The following is a 17,815-nucleotide window of genomic DNA, read 5'->3' on the forward strand; positions in this document are numbered from 1 at the left end:
TGATGATAGATACTCCTACAACTGTAGTGGTAAGCAGGTAGTATGCCCCTCTGGGCTACTAGTTCATATGTGCTAATGACTTAGGTAGAAACAATCCAAACATTACTTTGTTTTTAGTTTAATATGTAATATAGTCCCACATTCTACTGAACATGGAAGCCCCCAAATCTCTCTCGCTCAGATTTCTCTCCCAAGCTTCAGACCCGTATACCTGACTTACCTAGAAGATGTTAGGCACTTGAACCTTTTCAAAGACACCTCAAATACAGCATGTCCAAACTCGTTTTTCCCGTTTCCTGCATCTTGCTAACCCCTTTCCTCCCAAGTTTTCTATCTTAGCAGAGGGTACCATCATCTACTCAGCTGTCCTAGAAAACTTGGGAGTCACTATAACTCCTCATCCTTCATGCTTAATTGTGCACTAAATCCTATGATGCCATCTCCTAAATAGCTCCTAATCTATTTTTTTTAATCCTTATTCCAAGGACCCTATTTAGACATTATAATTCATCACCTAGATGACTTTAACAGCCTCACACTAACTTCCTACCACAATCTTGCCTTTTCTCATCAATTCTCTCATCTCACCCTGTTGAAAACCTCCAATGATTGCTCTTAGCATAAAGTCTAAGTTATCTCTGAACACCAAAAATAGATATAAATCAATGTCACATTTGCAGGCAGCTTATTAAAATCTTAGGTTGCTTTTACTAACTACTAATACCTTATTGAAGTTTAACAGAACTTGATTTAACCTATTATTGAATAGCTATTTACCAGTACTTATAGGTATAAGTGACTGTCCTAGATAATGTCAGGGTTACCGGGATGCACAGTGGTATATCTGGCAGAAAAGTACATAAATACTGTAGTTTTAACACAACAGAGAAAAGGTTTTCATACCCTAACACAGGAAGAGTTAAAGGGCTATTAGACGCTAGTGAGAAGCATTTAGGCTGGGCTCTGAAGGCTAAGACTAGAGATGTGGGCGACCGAAGAAAAGGCCGAGAGAAAGACATCTCAGAAAGAGAACAATGTGTGATGCAGTTTGGCTAGAGTGTAGAATTCCTCACGGGAAGTACTAGGAGAGCAGTGGAGAAAATACGTTGGGACCAGGTAAAGGCAGGCCCTGAACACTAGGCTAAAAGGTAAGGACTTTGTGCTAGAGAGAATTAGGAGTGAAGCAAAGAAAAAATTTTACATGAACTGTGTTTCAAAAGACCTTCACCATCAAAGCTGTAATTACCATTAAATCAGTAGTTAATGTAGAAATAATTGTATCTATGAGGTTCTTCAAGATGAGAAAAGATAAAAGGAGATTAAAATGATGTTTAGAAAATAATCACACAGCATTTCATTGGATTCAAATTTGGGAGGGAAACCAGTGTCACAATCTCACTGAATTCTTCATTTCATGATTGAAGCTGGCAGACGAGTCATTTTTCAGTAGAAGCTCGAAAGGGTTCATAAGTTTATCCCATATTTCAGTAGAAGTTCTATATTTTACTTCCAAATCACTTCTAGGATTTTTGTGTCTTTAAATAAATACAGACCTGAGCTGCAAAAAGAATCTACAACTTACTGGTTTCAGGGTAAGTGGTTTCCTTCAGAAATGAAAGCAGATGGCAACTGTTCTTCATTTCTTCCATTTTCCTTCTTAAACCTAAAAATATTCCTTCTTTCTTTTTTGCACCCAAAAATAGTTCAAGGAGTTTCTGTGATTATATTAAATTATCTAAATAAGTTGATAGATAATAACACCAAAAACCCATTTTCCCATTATTACTATCACAGCAAACTATTTTTACTATTAATACTACTTCTCTGAGCATAAAAGAAACTGCTTCTTTAACAACCTCAGTCATCAAAACCTAGTAGTCTGTGACACTGGGGTAAAAAGTAAATACACACTTAACTATTAGCTTAAGTTTACAAAAGTCACATATTTAATATCTCATCTATTAAATTAAAATAAAATAAAACTGTGCTGATGGCTAGAGAAGCACACAAGACACTGCAACTGATTGTTAAAGGCTACTATTTTGATATTCTGGCATGACCTAGATTCCAGAATTTTTTAAAAAATTACTACTTGGATCTAGACTTAATGGGGCTCACACACTTAGTGGGGGGGAAACAGTAAGTATAAATAGAGATAAGTAAAAAACAAGAGGAAGTTCTTCCCCTCTCTGAGGAGGCTAGGAAAGGCTTTTGAGGTGACATTTCAAATGAGTCTTAAAGGGTGAATAAGAGTTCTCTAGAAAGTGTAAAATAAACATGTGCAAAGGAAAAGAGGCAAGAAAAATCATACCCTATACAAGGTTCGTAAGGAACCTTGTAGGTATAATTATTTATACATGAATGATTGATTCAGTGATAATTATAGCTTTGATAGTGAAGGTCTTTTGAAACACAGTTAATATAATTTTTTTCTTTATTCAGCCCTCATTCTCTATACAATACAGGCCTTAGCTCTTAGCCTAATATATTATATATAACATATATGCATGTAAAAAATTACACAATGCTATGCCCCACATGATGACAGTCAGAATGTAGTAAGATGTAAAGTTAAAGTTCTATGCAGGAGTCAGGTCATAAGGACTGTGAAGCTTTTAAAGGACCTTAAGATAGGGAACTATAAGGTCATTTTGTGTGTGTCTGCTTATTTATTTATTTTTTAAATTGAACCTAAGGTGCAACAGTTATTCTCCTCAGTCCCTGGTACATTCTCATTATTGTCCCACAGCAGATTCTTCCCCTATTCCTCCCAGTCTCCAAGCCTCATCCCATTCTTTGCTGCTCCATAGCAATTGTCCTTTCATATTTAATGTACATTATTTTTGTTTGTATATACCTTAAAAATTGTGTATTGTTGTATTGTGCACTCATTTCTAATTTATGTGAATGGTGTTGTATTGCATATCTAATTTTTTATTTTGTTCCCTAAGTACATTGTTTTTAAGAGCTATCCATGTCGCTTTACAGACATACTCATATAATCTACTATTTCCAGTTACTGGGTACTTAAAATAGCCATCTAATTTACCATCAAAATCATGAAAGTAAAAGGGGGTGCTATTAATAATTACACTGGAATAACAGGTTAAATAGGGTCATAATTGGCAAACCAAGATGTGTGGTCGCTCTATGCTCCTAAATTCTATGCTGTTCATCCATGACATTTTACTGATTTGCTCTTCCAGAGATGAGCATACAGCTTGTCTCCAACTCCCTGCTATCAAAATAACTTTTCAGACAGCCTCATACAGTTCCCATTATGGACCTGTGTGAGAATTGTTAGCCAAAAAGATGTATGAAATATAAATTTCTGATAAGTAATTATGAGAACACTGAAAAGATGAACAAGGGGAAAAGAAAATTGTAAAGCAGTAATTGAAGAATAAAGAGTGGTGCAGCACTTCATTTAGAATGGAAGGTTTTAGGAGGGGGTAATGAAAAACTGGCTAGAAAGTTGGCTTTGAGGCAAAACTGTGGGAGGGCCATGTATGTTGTGAACTTTATCTTGGTAGTAACTGAGAGTCATTGGAAGTTTTTGAACAAGGGTGTGGGACAATGAAAATTGTTTCTAGAAAGATATATCTGGCCCTGGCTGGTGTGGTTCAGTGGACTGAGTGTCAACCTGAGAACCAAAGGGCTCGCTCGTTCGATTCCCAGTCAGGGAACATGCCTGGGTATAGGCCAGGTTGCCAGGGAGTGGGTGAGAGGTGACCACACATTGATGTTTCCCTCTGTCCCTCCCTTCCTCTCTCTCTAAAAATAAATAAATATTTTTTTTAAAAAATAGAAAGGTATATCTGATGATACTGAATCAAATGTACAGGGACTGGAAATGAGATGATGTATTGAGCTAATATTTGAAAGTAAGTATAATACAACAGTTGGTTACAGTGCAGTATGGATTCTGAAGCCCTGTCTGGATTCAAATCTAGTTCTACCAGTTACTAGCCTTATTATCTCCTTTAAAATCCAAATGCCTCAGTTTCCTAGGTTAGAGATTATTATACTACCTTCCTCATAGAGTTGAATGTCAAGAGCTTATAACAGTACCTAGTACACACTGCTTTCATTGTTAGCTATTATTACTATTATTGCTGCATGGTCCAGGAAGAATTTGAGATCAATTTAGCTAATCTGGTGGTAGAGTACCTTCAACACCCAGAACTCATGCCCAGAAGAAAGTATGCTAATATAACCTAATGCGCAGGTGGCAAACACTAGGCCCGTGGACCGAATCCAGCCCTCTACCTTGTTTCATCCGGCCTGGCACCTTGTTTCTACCCAGCAGCAGCGCTGAGCTGTCAACTGTTAAGGAGTAGTTACATTTATATATTCCTAAAATTACATTTGGACCTTTGAAGGCAACTGTGAGGCTGATGTGGCCCCTAGTGAAAATGAGTTTGACACCCGGGGGTCTAGTGTGTCATTCACAAACCCCCAACTTCTCCTAAAGAGCTTAAAGGAAGGCAAAAGGGTTTTTGTTAAAAAAAAAAAGAAGAAAAAAAAGTTGGCCCTTACTATGTGTAGCTTGCTAACTCCTAAGGCAGTATAATAATACAATAAAGATTGAAGTTCATAAATTATAGTTGCCACAAATATAATAGTTAAGTGCCAAATGTTATTTAATACCTGTTCATTTTCTCTGTGGACTCGGTGTTTTCTTTTTGATTGGCATAGGTGTACGATAAAACTATTAATGTCTCTCCAGTAATACAAATTTTTAAGGAAAAAAAATTTCACCTAAGTGGCATTAAGATTAATTTATAAAAGATTAGTTTGTGGAAGCCACTGGAATTAAACAACTGACTTTAACTGTTCTTTATCAAAAAGATCTGAGAATGTTAGAACATAACATTCTCTGAATATATATTGGTTATTGCAACTCAATTCTAAATAGAAAATGTAATGTGTGGTATAAAGTAAATAATATTAGAGCAATGCGATTATTTTCATTAAAAATATCCCAAATAACTTTCTAGCTTCTCTTTAATAACATACACATATTGGTCCTGAAATATGACTAAATTTTCAAATAATCTGCAATAAAAATCAAAAGAAAAATTGGAATTTGTTTTATGTACCTAAATAAAACTTAATGTTTAGACATAATGAAAATTCAATACTACATTGAAGCAAGGATATAATTACGGTTCCAGTTTAGATGCAACATTGTGTAAGCAATATTTCTAGAGTAACAATCCAGAGATGATCTCCCACAGCATTGGGTTTACATCACACACTGCCTTGTATTTTCGTAATCTGCATGTATGTCTTTCCACCTGATTAAAAGCTCCTAGAGGAAAAATGACTATGGCCAATTCTCCTTTGGATCTACTATGGCATATAGCATTCTGCTAAAGTTAGTAAACAGTGGATAGTTGTTGAATGACAAAAATCTATTATTTACATTCAAAAGTGAATTCTGTGCTTGCCATCAAAACATAGGATTTTTACCCACGTCATTTTTATTCATAAAATTACATATTTAAAAATCGTGTAAAGGTTTTCAAGTTTATAAGTTCAAAATATCACTTTTCTACAAATATGTGTTATTTTTCTTAACCTAAGGACACATACTTTCTGCAAAGAAACTGTATGTCACTATTACTTTTAGCAACATATCAAAAGTTCAGCTTCCAACACCTATGTTTGAAAGTATCAAAATACTAACTGAGCCTATCATATGTAAAGTCTGAAAATTTAAACCTTGAATTTTTCTAAGATTATAGGGCTGTCCTTTCATACTTCTAGCCCTAGCAATATTTCTAAAGACAAGGTTAACTACTTTTATTCTTATCACCACCCTCTTCCTCACAAACTTTAATCTGTGCTCTTGGTTTCTTTCATCCATCCAGCAAAATATACCCTCTGGGAAAGATCTGAAACCAACTCACACCTAAGACGCAAAGGACTGGTAACAGCTGAGTGTGATAGTCTGGTGTGGGAGCCCTGTCTCTGGTGTCTGTGCCAGATTTTCTAACATAATCTCCACAAGTCTGTTTCCACATGTTGAAAGTAATAATGTGATGCTGGAATTGATGATCCCTAAAATCCATTCCAGTTCAGGTTACCTTCTTTAGGGAAGTTTGTAGCCTAATGCATCATTCATTCACTGTTTCATGGTGCACCTGAGACAGGTAATCAAATACTGTAATTTCAATACTTACTCATTAAATAAACCTTTTTTTGGATGCTTACTCAGTGTCAGACACTGTACTGGGTGCTTGCAGTATCAGTGTTTGTAGAGATCTACTAGGTAATGTAGAAGAACTGAGGAAAACACAATTAAGGGAGTTGAGACCAAAGAGGTGATGCTTAAACTTTCTCTTCAATACAGCAGAAATTTCCCAATGTTTGGTGGAGTACTAAACCCTGTTTAAATAAGGAGGATGGCGTCTATAAAAAGAGCGATGTAAAGGGCATGTTGAGCGTTTTCAGTAGCTGAAGACTGGGTAACACAGGACTAGGGTTCACAGCACTTAACTCCTTTTATAATTTGGCATGTGCGGCATGATTACTTGATTAAAGCCTGTCCCCCGCTAGACCATAAGTTGCACGAGTACAGGGACAACGCCTGCTTTTGCCCACCATTGTTTTCCCATGGCCTAAAACGCTGCCTCGTGCTTAATGTTTAAGAATCAGTAAGTTAAGGGTACGCGATTGAATTAAAATGTGTCATTTCCAAAGCATGTGGAAGAGTGAAACTTCTCCACTAAAAGGAAGAGAAATCACGGTGTCTTCTACAGCCAAACTGAGAGATGCTAGGAAAGTCATATCCTAGAGCAGGGCTCTGTCTTCCCGTAGTTACCCCTCCGAGTCTCAAATCCCCGAGGAGTCACCGAGCTTTGAGCGCGGGCAGTCGGAGGTCTTCTAACCACGGTCCCGAAGCCCGGCCTCCGCTCCCGCCCCGAGCCGAAGACAGGATCCTCCAGTCCTGCAGCGCCAGTGGCGCCACCAGGCAATGGTGCTCGGAAATGTATTTGCACGTGGCGGAGAGAAAAGCAACCTGATTAACTTCCAGACCGGTGAACGGAAAAGAATATAATTTCGGTAAACCAGGAAATCTTTTACACCTGAACTTAGCTCCTATTCGGTGATGCCCGGTACATGCGCAGTACAGCTCACTGCACAGCCCCGGGTACCACCCTAGGCGTAGAGACAGAGCGCCCTCTACTGGTCCCGGCGACCTCGCCTCCCGGTTCCGTCACTACGTCTGGCCCCCGCCCATTCAGGCTCGCGAGATCAGAGGTGTTCCTACGGGGCTCTACGGAACTAAACTTCCTATACATACTGTTCCTACACGGAAAGATTTTAATTCACCCGACTAGATTGTCATCAAAGGGCAAAGCGAAAAGGGAGGTGCTCCTAACTTGACCAGGCTGCGGGACCGAGCGGAAGTTCCGGTTCACACGCCACACGGAGAGCATTCTGGGAGCCGGAAGGCGATAGGATCTCCTACAGTCTACCGCAGCGCCGGCAAACTCGCGTGGTACGGGAGCGCGTGGTTGGCGTGTTGCTGGAGCGCGGGACGCGTGCACGGAGATTAGGAGTGGCCGAAAGCCTGTCCTCGGTGTAGAATCGGAGACCGCGAGCTATGGTGGGGAGATCCCGGCGGCGCGGAGCGGCCAAGTGGGCAGCTGTGCGGGCCAAGGCAGATCGCGGCCCAACGGACGAAAAGGAGGACGATTTAGAATTGCCGCCCTCACCAGGGGACTCCAGCTACTACCAAGATAAGGTAGATGATTTCCATGAGGCCCGTTCTCGAGCCGCCTTGGCTAAGGGCTGGAGCGAAGTAGAGAGTGGGGACGAGGAGGAGGATGGCGATGAGGAGGAGGAGGTGCTAGCCCTAGATATTGCTGATGAGGACGATGAGGATGGAGAGAGTGCCGGGGATGAGGATGATGATGATGGTGGGAGCTCCATGCAGAGTGAGGCTGAGGCCTCTGTGGACCCCAGTTTGTCATGGGGTCAAAGGAAAAAACTTTATTATGACACGGACTATGGGTCCAAGTCCCGAGGCCGGCAGAGTCAACAAGAAGTAGAGGAGGAGGAAAGAGAGGAGGAGGAGGAGGCACAGCTCATTCAGCGGCGGCTAGCCCAAGCCCTGCAAGAGGATGACTTTGGGGTTACCTGGGTGGAGGCCTTTGCAAAACCTCAGGTACCTCAGGTGGATGAGACTGAGACACGGGTTGTGAAGGACTTGGCAAAGGTTTCGGTGAAAGAGAAGCTAAAGATGCTGAGGAAGGAATCACCAGAGCTCTTGGAGCTGATCGAAGACCTGAAAGTTAAGTTGACAGAGGTGAAAGATGAGCTGGAGCCATTGTTGCAATTGGTGGAGCAAGGGATCATTCCACCTGGAAAAGGAAGTCAATACCTGATGACCAAATACAACCTTTATTTGAACTACTGCTCCAACATCAGTTTTTATTTGATCCTGAAAGCTAGGAGAGTCCCTGCACACGGACATCCTGTTATAGAAAGGCTTGTTACCTACCGAACTTTGATCAACAAGCTGTCAGTTGTGGATCAGAAACTGTCCTCTGAAATTCGTCATCTACTCACATTTAAGGATGATACTGGAAAGACAAAACTAACTCCAAAAGCAAAATCCACGAAGGCCAAACCAGTATCTGTTTCAGAGGATGCCGCTGCCTCTGCTGTTACAGATCTTTCTGATGATTCCAATTTTGATGAAGCTGCACTGAAATACTCTAAAGAAACAGAAGACAGGCAAAAGTTGAAGAGAAAGAAAGAAGAAAACAGTACTGAAGAACAGGCCCTGGAAGATAAAAATGCAAAGAGAGCCATTACCTATCAGATTGCTAAAAATAGGGGACTTACACCTAGGAGAAAGAAGATTGATCGCAATCCCAGAGTGAAACACAGGGAAAAGTTCAGAAGAGCCAAAATTCGCAGAAGAGGCCAGGTTCGTGAAGTTCGCAGAGAGGAGCAACGTTATAGTGGTGAAATATCTGGAATTCGTGCAGGAGTTAAAAAGAGCATTAAGCTTAAGTAAACTTTTTGCTTTAAGTTTTGTGTTTTTTGCAAGTTTTGGATCAATAAATTTTCATTTTAAGTAGTGAAGTTATTGTATTAATATACCACCTAATCTTAAATTTTAAACAATCTGCTCAGTAGGGATATTCATTTGGGTTATTGATCAATTTATTTGTCCTTTAATTTTTATTAAGGTCATACTAAGAACTGTGGGAGGAATATGCAGGTGCTTGGGAAAAGAGATGGTGTTGAAAAAAATTCTCCAAAATCCTGTCAAGTAGTAGCCTAGGAAAGTTTCACAGCTAGTTGTGGAACAACAGTCAGAATACTTGTACAGTTTTTCTCATAAACTGAAGTGAACGCACCTTTGGCAATCATTCGTAAAATAGCCTATAAAATATTTCTGACATTTCATTTACCTAAGTATAACTCTTGAGCAGAACACTTGTTAATAAATAGGTTTAATGTTAACTTAAGAATTTTGTACATTGTGTGTGGTAAAGAGTGAAGAACTATGAGTAAGGAAAGATATTCCTTAATTACATTAATTATGATATTTTCTAATAGCCCTTAATCTGGTAAATAGGTAAAAATTCCATTTCCCTTTCTGTACTGGTGACATGCCATGGGTGCCATTTCTACACTCCATTTGCTGAAAATTTGGTATGATTACTCCTTAGGTAAGTGCCAGCTTCATATGGCAACAAAGACATTTTTCTAAGTTGCTCTGGTATTTATAGTAGGAGAGAGATAATGAGATGGTGAACTTAAAAATATTTAGGATGATGCCAGGGAAGAAAGTGAGAGGACTGGTAAAGGAAAGCACAAAAGGTGGCTTAACTATGTCACTGTTTTTCATTAATTATTGTGCTAGCTGTTGAAGATGGAGAGATGATTAGTTGTTAATATTTACTAAACACTTTCCATGTACCAGATATGTATCACCTCATTTAATCTTTGCAGTAACCTTGTGAGCTTGTACTGTTCTATCAGAGATGTTAGGGTGCTGAAATTTGTGAAGGTTAAGTTTCTAAAGGACATCTTGAGATTTGGGTCCAAGCCAGCTTAATTTGAGCCTTTACTCTCTTAACCTCTGGCTTATATCTGCCTCCTCAGAGTAGCACACATGTCAAATAAGTTTATCTTTTGTTTTCTTATAAATAAAAGAGGTAGATTGGAAGTAAAATTAACATTTAATGAATGCTAAAGTACACTTTGTACTTATTTCCTTTTCACAACAGTTCTTACGTGGTAAATTCTATTACATAGTTATGGAGATGAGGAAAATGACAAAGAAGTTAAGTAACTTCTCAAGGTTATTTAGCTATTCCTCCCAGGCATTCTGGCTTCAGAGCCCTGTCCTTGTTGGTATCACATAAAAAGTGTAGATTTTAGAGTTAACTTACTAGGGTGGTTTTGAATTAATTACTTGATCTCTGACTCATTTTCTTCATCTGTATAGTACAATTATTATACTTACCTTGAAGAGAGAAAACAGTGGTTAAGAGCTGTGGGATCATAGAAAATACGTGTGTGTGTGTGTGTGTGTGTGTGTGTGTGTGTGTGTGTCTGCCTGTGTCTGCCTCCTCTTCCCATTCCTCACACAAGGATCCTAAAACTCTTATCAATTCCTAAGTGATTAGAACACTTAGGAGCATCTTTTGTTCTAATGAGGTTACTTTGGATGGGCTTCTGAATGGCTCCAGGATGGGGCCTGGTCACCAGAAAGACCAAGCTATGGTTAGAAACTTGGAATTTTCAGTCTCATTCTCCAGAAAGGGGCTGGAAATTAAGTTAATGATTGATTATACGTTCGTGAGAAGTCTCCATAAAAATCCCAATAGTGTGGGGTTCAGGGAGCTTCCATGTTGGTGAACATATCCAGTACTGGGAAGGTGATGTACCCCAGTTCCACGGGGACAGAAGCTCATGTGCTCGGGACCCTCCCAGACCTCATCCTATGCTTCATCCCACTGTTCATCTATAACCCTTACATCCTTTTACTAAACTGGTAAATGCGATTCCATAAGTTCTGTAAGCAAATCAAGTGTTGATATGTTTTACACTTCACCTACTGTATTTTCTCATGTCAAAGTTTTTCACATACTTAACTTTAGCTATGTATTCCAGATATGTTATCTTAGAGACATTGATTTGTTCTTCCACTTATTTATGCATTCACTGGTTGCTTCTGTGTGCCCTGATCCAGGATGGAACTTGCAACCTTGGCATATCAGGACCCATTTTAACAAACAGCTACCCAGCTAAGCTCCAGATATGCTTTCTTGACTCAGCTATTCATTTTTGAAAAAAGGAAAATAATGATTTTCTTGTACATTTGCCTTCAAAGTGAAGCTTTAAATACAGTAAACTTGAAGAATCAACATTTTTAAACTACAAAACAAAAAAAAATGGAAGAAACTAATAAACAATGTTCTGCTTTAAGAGAAACCAGAGAGGGTAGCAATTAGGAATTTGATCGCTCAAGCCAGGCTGAGTTTAAATCCCAGTTTCATCACTTAATGGTGTGTCTTGGATCACCTTTCTGTGTCCAAATTTCCTCACATTGAATAATACCAGATTGTTATAGCCATTTAAAAGTTAAACCATGTAACATAAATTTAGAACAGCACCTGGCAGGTAGTTAAGTAGTATTAGTTGCTATTAGTCCATTAGAGAAAAAAAATTTACTCCACTTAAAAGCATTAATTTTCTCCTTGGTTTTATCATAATGGTTCTTAGACCAGAATGCTAAGGATCAGTTGGTAAGTTTAGAATGTAGATTCTGTTTTAACTGGGCCAATGTCTACTCAGAGATCTGTATTTTTAACAGGTAACTCAGATGATGCTGACCCAGGTGGTCTATAGAACACATTTTGGGAAACACTGCTGTGGGCACACTGATTTTTAGGTTTCTCTTTAGTGACAGAGACTATGAATGAAATTACAAGAATGAAAAATGATGCAATACCATGGAACTACAAAAACCTTGAGGGTAGCCCCAGAAGAATCTGTTGAAAGCAATGGATCTTCACCCCCACCCCCACCAGAACAATAACATAGGCCTAATCACAACATTTTACATACCACATCAGTGGGTTCCTAGACTCTGAAGCCAGGAGTCCTTGGACCTCAGTAGGAAAACTTATACAAGGGGACTGTTCTTTTCATACCCTTAAGCATTGCTTTATATGGCCTGTGTTAACATATACTGGGAGATCTTACCACAGAGGGGATTATTCAAAGTAAGTTGATAACAGAATTTGATCAGCACCTAGAATTTTTTAGTATTTATTAAGTGAGCTCTACTAGACATACATTGCTAATCACACCATATTTGAACATACACAAAAAGGCATGTTAAGGCCACATAAGTTTATTAAAATTCATATTCAGTTAAATTTTTTTGAGTCACTTCTATTTTGGGTTCCTGATGGACACAGAATCAAAGAATTTTGATAGGACTTTAGAATGGGATTTTTAATAAAAACGTGGGAAGGGGTGTTGCCACATTACTAGAGGAATAAATTGGTTGTACGTTGTAAAAAGGGTAAGCTCAAAAGATGCCAGCTCTGGAGGGATACACATTGGTATAAGAGATAAACACAGTACAGTCAGAGCCATTTACTGCATACCAGCTCCAAGTCCTTTGGAATAGCACAGGCAAGAAAAGATGAAGATTTCAATTAGAGCAGAGAGCACAAATTAAAAAGACAGTGTTGAGAGAAATTTAGAAGAGAATTGGAAAAGTGCATGAGACTGGGAAACAGTTACAGAAGGTCAGCAAAAGCAAACAACCAAAGAGGTCTAGCAACACTATTAAGGTTAAAACTAAATAGACACAAAATATGATAAGCTCCCTTAGGGTAGGAATTCTATTCCACAGTATACACAACACAACTTTGCTGTTAGCATGCCTTCATAAGAAAGATAAACAGTCCCTCGATATGTTTATTTCCTATTAAAACTGAACATTCATGATAAACTACTTACAAGTACAGAAGAGTAGAAAAATACAACCATATTTCTACCACCCAAAGAAAACTGTCATTGTTTGATCTAGACTAAATACATTGCTTAAGATAAAAGATATTTATTGAGAGTGCATTGTTGCATTAAGAGTAGTGTTTATATTTCTTAAGAGTATTACAGCCCCTCGGTAGGTGGTTCAGTTGGTTGGAGTGTGGTCCCGTACATCACAAGGTTGTAGGTTCAATCCCCAGTCAGGGCACATACCTACATTGTGGGTTCCATCCTTGGTCTGGATGTATGTGGGAGGCAATTGTCCATCTCTGGCTCAAATCAATAAGCATATCCTCAGGTGAGGATTTTCTAAAGTGATTATTATAGATACAGTAAACACAGAGAGGAGGTACTTTTGTAATAAATGTTTTGGGAAAAAAATAACAATCATCAAAACTAGTAACAGCAATCAAAACCTAGTAATGCAAAAGGAAAGAATGATAGAATCTGGAAAAAAAAAAGCTTTTCGGCAGGCTCTCCCTCAGGAAGCACACATGCCTTTCCCTTTTCTTCTTTCCCCACAAGGTGCATCTCCTAAACTCGAAGGGTCCTCAGGAGACTTGCAACCAGGGGAGCAATGAACAGCGGCAGCTCATCGCAGGCTAGCCCCCTGAACCTATCTCCCGGACCCCTTTTCTCTGACTTCTCAGTGAGCTAAAGCAGCCCCACCTAGGCTCATTTCTTTCCTATAACATTATTTTAGAGAACTGAAGCAGCCCAGGCTAGGCTCTTTGCTGTTGCTTCTATCCTAAGTCCTTCCTTGTTTAACTGTCCCCAGCTTTAATATTTTAAAAAGAGAGACACATGGAGAGCTTTTCACACTGCAGCTTTATATTAACTAATTAGTACAAATAAATTCCTGCATTTATTAGAGTGAGAAGTTTAACATGAAGAATTACATTGTTTTCAAATAAGCCTTTTCCCAAGTACCACACAATGAAAAACAAATGGCTGAAGAAAGCCATTTTAGAATCATAATAAACCTATGTACTATACTGAGAAAGAATATCAACATTTCCAAGTGCTATCTTTTCTTTGCAGTTCTAAGAAGCTTATGCTAAATGTACACCCATGACATTGATCTCTAAGTTTTGTAATATATTCTCAACGTCCATCCTTAAAATCACCAAAGGGTTTCAAAAAACCAAACTTGGACAAATAAAAATAAAATGTGGATAAAGCAGAAAAAACAGCCCTTTATATAACAAGAAGATAGAGCTTGATTCTTACAATGGCTTGGATTTTTGTTGCTCTGCATTTTCAAGAAACCAACATGTTTAGGCTTATTTTTATAATCTTGGCTTCTCTAAATATGTGTAGCTACCGAATCAAGCCTTTATGTCACTAGGGGTTATGCAGAGCTGGGATTATATTATTGATCCAAAAGCTGAAAGCATAAGAAACTAGGAACTTGGAGTACCACCCACCTTCAAAGAAAATGCTCATAAATAGCATTCCCTGTAAAATTTAAAGGACTCATATTTCAGCTGATTTTCTATATTTGTTACACTGCCACTTAATTAATGACACAAAGCATAGAATTTTTTTTTTAAGTAGAGAGGCATAAAAAACCCTAGCACCCTGCAAAATTCCACAGCCTGTCAATGTTTCTAATACCTACAAGTAACTCAGCTAACTAGAAAGGAGAAAGTTAGCAATTCAGGCTAGATAGCATTTCATACTTTGTTAACTTGATGACTCCCTTGGCTGCTTATTGGCCTTTCTCAAGAGTGATTTGTGAGGGGTCTGCTCTTTTCTTCTACCTACAATGGCATTAAGTGTACATTGTCAAATTCTTTACTGAAACATTGCAAAAGATCTCTGTGAAGGAACTTGACAAGAATATAATGATACTTTGAAATTTCTACATGCAAAAACAGGGTAAAAGATCCAGTTAAGGATGGGTGATAAAACCATATAATACAGGGTTGGGTGGCTGGGTGAAAAACGTGAAAGGATTAAGAAGTACAAATTGGCAGTTACAAAATAGTCAACGGGGTGTAAATTAAGACATACTGAGTATAGTTAGTAATATTGTAATTATGTAGTGTGTCAGGTGGGTCTAGACTTATGGGTGATCATCACCTTGTAAGTTATATAAATGTCTAAGTGTTGTGTTGTACACCTTAATAATATTGAATGTCAACTGTAAGGAAAATTTTTTTTAATTATAAAGAAAATTGATGCAGACAACAAGCTTTTAGAACAAGTTGTGGATTTGTGTCAGGTTGTAATAACTAAAACCTGTCTTCACCTATAGTTATGTCTGGAGGCTAAAATAAGGTTGAACATTTCTGTACAGAAAAGAAAAATAACATCTAGAATCTCTTAATTTTTCTCTTCAAGTTATGATAAAATTTGCAACTCCTAAAAGGCTAATACGTTTTTTATATCTAGACTTTCACCATCACCAAGACATATAAAAAGCCCCACAAAACTTTCAAAATTTTAAGGAACTGATGAAAAGGCTTTTCTTTTCTCAACTGAGTTTGTTCTTAAGTAATATGCTGCTTTGCCAAAATGATAAAATATAGCTAATAATTATTTTACCCTATGCCAGACTCTGTTTTAAAGGCTTTACTTATATTTCTTATTTAACCCTAACAATATTCCTATGAATAAGTAATATAAACATTTTTACAGAAGAGGAATCTAGGCTCAGATGACAACTTACTCAAGTGGGCAATAACTCTGGGATCTACAAGTTAGAATATCACAGTGAAAAGCTACTAAGAAATTTTCTGACTGCTTCAAGTTAGCTTCTTGTAAACATCTTTTAAATTTCGTCTTGTTTAAAAGATTTGGTGAATGATAGTGTGGTAATTTCAAGAGTGATTTTCAGAGAATAACAATTAAGTTTACTTTTTTTTTTTCTTTTGAAAGAGAAGTAACTTCTACAGGAGGAAAAACAAACCAGAATAAGAGGGAAAAGCAGGTGGGCAAAATGTTACACAACAGTGATTTTTAATTATGCGTCAACATGGATTTCAAGCCAGCATTTTACAACCTGAACACAAAGCCAGTGAGCTGGGAAATACGAGAGCACATTCATGGAATCCAGCATAAAGAATAATGATAGTAACTAGAAATGGTCTTTATTAGAGAAAGAATGTTTACTTATGGGAATTACTGGATTGGCGATTATTGATTCAAATAGTCAAAATAAAGCAACAGTGGCCAATTACTAGCGAGGCGGTATGAAAGTGAAAACTGTCTACCTGTAATAGATGCTTGTCATATAAATTCTAAGCTGTTCGGTTTAAAATGCACTCATGCGCACCCGGAACACCGGAAACCAGGGAGTGAAAGTCAAAGCAAATTCAAGGTTTCCATACAGTGCACATGACAGGGAACAAAAGAGGTGGTGAAACGGAGACACCGCCTTTGGTTTCTCACACAAAAAGCTCCTGAATCAAAACAATGAATCCACGTTTAAAATTCTAGTATGTGAAAGGCAAACGGTACAGTTTAATGCCAGGGGGTGGAGGAGATTCCTTTTTAAAATTAGCTTTCGCCCCATCTTCAAACCCTGATCTTAGTTCCTCCGCGCTACCGATAAAGTTAGGCAGTTACACACAAAAACGCCTCTAGGTATTTCGTCAAGGCTCCCACCATTCAAGCCCCGGGGAGCAAACAGCTGACCGCTCGGAAGGGCCGTGCAGGTGGCAGCTGAGGACGAGGCACAGCCCGGCCGTCTCTTCTCCCGGGTGGCCAGGGACAGACGCGTTGCGGGTGGGGAGCGGGAAGTGGGAAGAGACACCGCCCCCTAGGGGAGCCGCGCCGCAGGCTGGGGGCCGGGGCGGGAGGGGCTTCGGGAGGAGGCGGCCGGTAGGAGGCCGCGCCGTCGGGCGGGGCTGTCGCTTCAGCTGGGTCGGACCCCGGCGAAGCGGGCTGTGGACAGAGTGGAGGAGTCCAGACAGCGGCCAAGGAGAAAGGTGGCGGCGCAACGAACGGGACGGAGCAGCGACTCCCCATCGTGACTCTGCTGCCCTGCCCAGGCCCGGGAGCGAGTCGAAGGCGACGTAGGAAAGAACGAGCATGGCTGAGACCTCACTGCCGCCCACCGCCGGCGCGGAAAGTTACAGCGAGGAGCCGGCGAGGGGCGGGGAACAGCCGCTGGAGCAGCCGCGCCACGCTGCGACCGGGGACACGGACCCAGAGGGCGGGGCGGGGCCGCTGCTGGCCTCCCCCGGTGGACAGTCGGAGCCGGACTCGCCGGTGGCCGCCCCCTTCTTTCTGCTCTACCCGGGAGATGGAGGCGCCGGCTTCGCAGCGCGTCCACCGCCGCAGCAACAACAGCGTGCCTGGAGAACCCCGCCGTCGCCAGGCTCCCCGCTGCCGTTCCTGCTGCTGAGCTATCCGGGCGGCGGCGGCGGCGGCGGCGGCAAGCACCGTGAGTGGCGGCGGGGAAGGGCCGGCCCGGGTCCGCGGAGCCCCGCCCTCCACTGGGTCTCTGGAGCGGGGCGCCGGGCGGGCGGGGAGGCGGGGGCTCTGGAGACTCTCTTGTCCCAGAGTGTTGGGGGCGGCCGCGGTCCGGGTGTTAGATTATTACCTCCGAGTCTCTCCAGGCCTCGGACTCCCGCCTGACGCGCCCTCCCCTTCTTTCCCAAGCTGGGCGCTCATTCTCGGCTGACACTCACGTGCTCGCCGGGTAGCAGACCCAGTCCCGACCTGTGATCCTCCCCAGAAGAATTGGAGGAGGGGGCGGTGCCCGAACACCCGGCAGCCTCGCCGGCCCGCCTTCTGCGGGCTCCAGGCGCCTTGGCAGCCAAGT

The 17,815-nt window shown here is 40.5% G+C and overlaps 2 protein-coding genes across 10 annotated transcripts in view; both read left to right on the forward strand.

Moving 5' to 3' along the window:
- The first annotated feature begins 7,335 nt into the window (after positions 1-7,335).
- UTP3 (UTP3 small subunit processome component) lies at positions 7,336-9,105 on the forward strand. The gene has a single exon (XM_045857946.1). It carries the CDS (start codon positions 7,616-7,618, stop codon positions 9,035-9,037), a length of 1,422 nt encoding a protein of 473 aa, XP_045713902.1. The 5' UTR covers positions 7,336-7,615; the 3' UTR covers positions 9,038-9,105.
- A 7,794-nt stretch (positions 9,106-16,899) lies between these two features.
- The window catches only part of RUFY3 (RUN and FYVE domain containing 3), a 75,062-nt gene continuing 74,146 nt past the window's right edge, over positions 16,900-17,815 (forward strand). For 4 of the 9 annotated variants that reach the window (XR_006787883.1, XM_045858166.1, XM_045858167.1 and 1 more), the window contains exon 1: positions 16,902-17,434. Coding sequence is in view for 7 of the 9 variants with exons in the window: in XM_045858166.1 (XP_045714122.1) it covers positions 17,080-17,434 (355 nt within the window). In the remaining 2 variants the exon portion in view is untranslated. Of the gene's footprint in view, positions 17,435-17,815 lie in introns of all 9 variants that reach the window. The other 5 variants (XM_045858160.1, XM_045858162.1, XM_045858163.1 and 2 more) reach the window with 3 other exon arrangements.

Source organism: Phyllostomus hastatus, unplaced genomic scaffold (assembly GCF_019186645.2).
Source record: "Phyllostomus hastatus isolate PE091 unplaced genomic scaffold, TTU_PhHast_1.1 phas_scaffold_1674, whole genome shotgun sequence".
Lineage (NCBI taxonomy): Eukaryota > Metazoa > Chordata > Mammalia > Chiroptera > Phyllostomidae > Phyllostomus > Phyllostomus hastatus.